The 2,264-nt window shown below is 53.8% G+C and overlaps 1 protein-coding gene across 1 annotated transcript; it reads left to right on the top strand.

Annotated features, from left to right (window-relative positions):
• Nucleotides 1–1,228: 1,228 nt before the first annotated feature.
• Nucleotides 1,229–1,490, top strand: LOC117198668 (cytochrome c oxidase subunit 7C, mitochondrial-like). Its single transcript, XM_033416183.2, has one exon. It carries the CDS (start codon nucleotides 1,258–1,260, stop codon nucleotides 1,447–1,449), a length of 192 nt encoding a protein of 63 aa, XP_033272074.1. The 5' UTR covers nucleotides 1,229–1,257; the 3' UTR covers nucleotides 1,450–1,490.
• Nucleotides 1,491–2,264: the final 774 nt, after the last annotated feature.

The following is a 2,264-nucleotide window of genomic DNA, read 5'->3' as shown; positions in this document are numbered from 1 at the left end:
CAGCCTCCCCAGGCTTGGTTTATGGGAGAGGGCTGCCCTCAGAGCAAAACCCAGGAGACAGGCAGAAGGTCCAGAACACACAGGCTTTGGCCGTGGCCCCCCAGAGCAGGGTGAGACTGGAACTGGGTCACCCTCTGTTTTCTGTCAGCTCCCAGATAAGATGAGAAAAAGTTGGCTCTGCTGGGAGGAGCCTGTAATCCCAGCAGAATCCCTCAGTCGGCCCTAAAGTTGGCCTCCGGGCAATAAATCTGCATCCTGTGAGAAGCAGCCCTGCTCTGCCCGGCCTCAGGGCGCCCCACTTGAGTTCTGAGACGGTTCTCTGTGCTGGGCACTGGGGCCAGAGAGGAACAAGCTGCGGCTGGAGAGAGGCTGGGAGGAAAGAGACCGTGATGATGGCAAAAATAATGAAGAGGAGAGAACATTTATAAGGCCACCTTGAGAACTTCACAAACAATCACTCCTTTAATCCTCTACCCTGTGAGATTGGTATTACCATCATCTGCAATTTACAGATAATGAAACCAAGGCTCAGAGAAGTTAAGTAACTTGCCCAAGGTCACACAGGCCAAGTCAGATTTTTTTTTTTTTTTTTTTTTTTTTTTTGCGGTACGCGGGCCTCTCACTGTTGTGGCCTCTCCCGTTGCGGCGCACAGGCTCCGGACGCGCAGGCTCAGCGGCCACGGCTCACGGGTCCAGCCGCTCCGCGGCATGTGGGATCTTCCCGGACCGGGGCATGAACCCGTGTCCCCTGCCTCGGCAGGCGGACTCTCAACCACTGCGCCACCAGGGAAGCCCCCGAGTCAGATTTGAACCCAAAACATCTAGCTCCAGGGTCCGTGTTCCTAACCACTTTGCACCTAAAGGAACTGAAGAGAAGGCTTCCTGAAGGAAGCTTTGAAAGGCCAGGCGGACATGTCCTGTGGCACAAGCCCATCTGTTAACACTTGGGGTCTACACCTTGACTCTGGCTCAGAATCCAGAGGATGAGAACGGGTTACTCAGAGTGTGGTCCCTGGACGGCAGCACCAGCCTCATCTGGGAGTTCCACGAAACAGAATCTAATTTTTAACAAGCCCCCAGTCGGCTCCCAGGCACTCGCAAGTTTAGGGGGCCCTGACACAGAACAAAAGAGCTAGGCAGCCCTTTCGGTCCTTGCCCACAAGGGATCAAGGTCATGAGGAAAGGAGTGCGGGGTGTGCTGCCACCATTTCTTCCGCCTTCAGTTTCTGCGTCTTTCGCAGGGCTTCCAACAGCCCTATGTTGGGACAAAGCATCTGGAGGTTCACAACCTCTGTGGTCTGTAGGAGCCGCTGTGAGGAGGGTCCAGGGAAGAATTTACCAATTTCAGTGGAAAACAAGTGGCGGTTACTAGCTATGATGACTTTGTACTTAGGGTCTGGATTTGCTGCACCTTTCTATATAGTAAGACACCAACTGCTTAAAAAATAATCCTTGAGACAGATACAAAGAGGAGCGTTTTAAGATGTGCACTCTCTGGGCTTCCCTGGTGGCGCAGTGGTTGAGAGTCCGCTTGCCGATGCAGGGGACACGGGTTCGTGCCCCGGTCCAGGAAGATCCCATATGCCGCGGAGCGGCTGGTCCCATGAGCCATGGCCACTGAGCCTGCGCGTCCGGAGCCTGTGCTCCACAACGGGAGAGGCCACAACAGTGAGAAGCCCGCGTACTGCAAAAAAAAAAAAAAAAAAAAATGATGTGCAGTCTCTTTGAAAAAAGGATCAAACTCTTGAACTCAGCATCCTAGATATGTTTGTGAATAAACTTATACCATTAAAAAAAAAAACAAAAAAAAAAAAACAGAGCTAGGCAGGCCCCTGGAGGTGGTGTAAATGGCGAGTGCAAGGCCACAGACAAAGTCCGGGGAGAGCCGGTGACAACGTCTACCCCCAACTCCCAGTCTGTGGCATCTGTGCTACCGCAGCCAAGCTGGGGCTGGGGCTCTCTCACCACTGCAGGGTCAGCCTGATGATAGCCACTGCGCACCACCCCCCAGCTCTTCCACAGCTGACTCCCCAACGGGGCCTCCTTCTGAAGGAAGCCAGCCCCTGACTTCCACGCCATGCTTTACTGAGGGAGGTGGTGGGCAGGGGCAGACTCAGACATCATCACTCACTTACCTTAATTCCCATTCTCAAGGGGGCTCTCCTGTCCTCCTTCTCAAACCACGACCTTGGGGCAGATGTTCGACTTCTCTCCCTCTCCCCATCACCCATCTCCTTCAGGAGCCACACAAGTCTCAGTAGAGC

The sequence above is a fragment of the Orcinus orca genome, chromosome 8 (assembly GCF_937001465.1).
Source record: "Orcinus orca chromosome 8, mOrcOrc1.1, whole genome shotgun sequence".
Lineage (NCBI taxonomy): Eukaryota > Metazoa > Chordata > Mammalia > Artiodactyla > Delphinidae > Orcinus > Orcinus orca.
The sequence above is the reverse complement of the archived record's forward strand: the minus strand, read 5'-3'. Positions and strand labels throughout refer to the sequence as shown.